The sequence below is a fragment of the Galeopterus variegatus genome, unplaced genomic scaffold (assembly GCF_000696425.1).
Source record: "Galeopterus variegatus unplaced genomic scaffold, G_variegatus-3.0.2 Scaffold5223, whole genome shotgun sequence".
NCBI classification, from domain to species: domain Eukaryota; kingdom Metazoa; phylum Chordata; class Mammalia; order Dermoptera; family Cynocephalidae; genus Galeopterus; species Galeopterus variegatus.
The window spans coordinates 114397-116573 of NW_007731334.1; the positions used below are offsets into that span (position 1 = coordinate 114397).

Sequence of the window (2177 nt, forward strand, 5' to 3'; positions counted from 1 at the left end):
TATCTGGGTGCCAGCATATCTCTGATAGAGTTTCTGAGTCTGGGAATTTTCAGCATAGTAAACTGTGTAGTTGAAAAGCTTTAATGCTGGATGATAGTGCTGGTATGATAGAGATTTGGAAAAGAACAACATTTAAAATGAGCCCTCTCCAGAAATTGCATCTGGCTGGTTCTATGGTTATATCACGACATAGAAGGCTTTGGGAAACAAAATAAGCTGTTGTGCCTGTGGCTCAATACTGAGGAGCTGCTGTAGGATTACCTGTTAATCTGGTAAATTCTCAGTGGTCTCAAAACCCTTGCCTATGACAGCTGGCAACATGACATCTGGGTAGTTATAACACTATACGTACCAAAAGTGTACCCCTTAACACTCTTCATCTGTAATATTCACAGGATATTTTGACACACACATACAGAAAATAGGGTTAATCCCAACCTCAGAAAATGCTGAAGACAACAGTTAGCTTCAATTTTTCCTTATTTTATGGAATAGTACTGAAAGAAAAAAATCATATGAACTGAGATGATGTTGTAGAATGAGAGAAAGTTGCTTGGGAAATCAATTAGAAGATCAAAATAATTGCTTTCTAATGGCACTTCCTGGAATAATGATCCGGTCTGAAAAATCTTACCAGTGATGCCATTGGATTCCTGCTGTAGGTCACAGTACCAGAGTCGGTTTACTGGGTCACATCCCTCCCTTATTGATAACAAGACATAGCGACCATCATCAGATAACTACAAAGGAAACAAAAACAATGCAGGTGGCTGATAAGGATATATTTTTGGTGAGAATACTTAATGTTAAATATTAAGTAAAACATTAAGGTTAACTTCAAATGCAGTATCATTACCCCAAACTTGTGAACAGATAAGAAAGTTATCAGAAAAAAAGATGAAGATCAATTTTAACTCATTTCACTCTTACAGTTTAACGAAACATTGTGAATTATTTAAATAGAAAATACCAATAGATACCACTGAATGTCATAATGACTTCAATGTGATTTTAAAATTTCTAGTCTCTTCCTTAGCTGAAAACATGTGTAACATGTTTTGAATATTAACATTTTTGACTTTAAAGTTTCTTCATAGGTTGGTATATATTTTAAAAGTTGTTCTAAATGAGCAAGAATTAGAAAAATGGGTGTGGATGCAAGAAGTTCACTGTGGTTCACATTTAGTCACATCTACTGAACAACTCCTTAAACATGTCTTTAGTTACCTCTACCACAAGATCTCAGAGATGTGCTTCTGGGGATTTAAAAAAAAAAAATGAAACAGCAGAATCGTGGCTAGCAAAAACATCTTGATAAAAATCTAATGCAACAAGTGAGATATTACTGAATTGTCAAAATTAATATGTGGTTTAATATATATTTTTTGCAACTAATTTTATTTATTCAATATAATTCTTACAACTAATCCATGTTAATATTTGTAGATCTACCTAACTCATTTTAACTGCTGTATGGTATTACAACCTAGGAATATACAATTAATTGATCAGTATTCCTATGAATAAATATTTAAGATTGTTTCCATACATTTTCTTCCTATTACCAGTTCTTCAGAAAAATTCTTGAACATGTTTACTTGTGCCCTAAAGTGCTTCCCAGAGTACATAATTAGAAGTAAAATTGCTCATTGATGCACATACTCATCTTTATCAGATGTTACCAAATTATTCTCCAAAGTGGTTGTACCAACTTACACTCGTACCCAGTAGCAGTGTTTGAGAGTTCCCGTTTGTCTACATCTTTATTATGATGGTTAATTTTATATTTCAAACCTGGCTAGGCCAAGTGCCCAGTTATTTGGTTAAACATTATACTATGTGTTTCTGTGAAAGTGTTTTTTTAGATGAGATTACAGTTAAATGAGTAGACTTGGAATAAAGCAGATTACCCTCTATAATGTGGGTGGGCCTCATCCAATCAGTTGATGGCCTTAATAAAACAAAGACTGACTACCCCAGAGAAAGAAGGAATTGTGCCAGCAGTCTGCCTTGATTCAAGTGCAATTCTTCCCTGAGTCTTCAGCCTGCTAGCCTACCCTGCAGATTTAGGACATGCCACACCTCCATTAAGCCATTTCCTTAAAATCCTCTCCCTTCTCTCTCTAAACACACACACACACACACACACACACACACACACACACACACACACACAC

At 35.0% G+C, this 2177-nt stretch overlaps 1 protein-coding gene across 1 annotated transcript in view; it reads right to left on the bottom strand.

Annotated features, from left to right (window-relative positions):
- The window catches only part of PREP (prolyl endopeptidase), a gene marked incomplete at its 5' end in the record, with an annotated part of 116070 nt that overhangs the window by 79882 nt on the left and 34011 nt on the right, over positions 1–2177 (bottom strand). The window contains one exon of the mRNA XM_008589129.1: positions 635–740. Coding sequence (XP_008587351.1) covers positions 635–740 — 106 coding nt within the window. The remainder of the gene's footprint in view (positions 1–634; positions 741–2177) is intronic.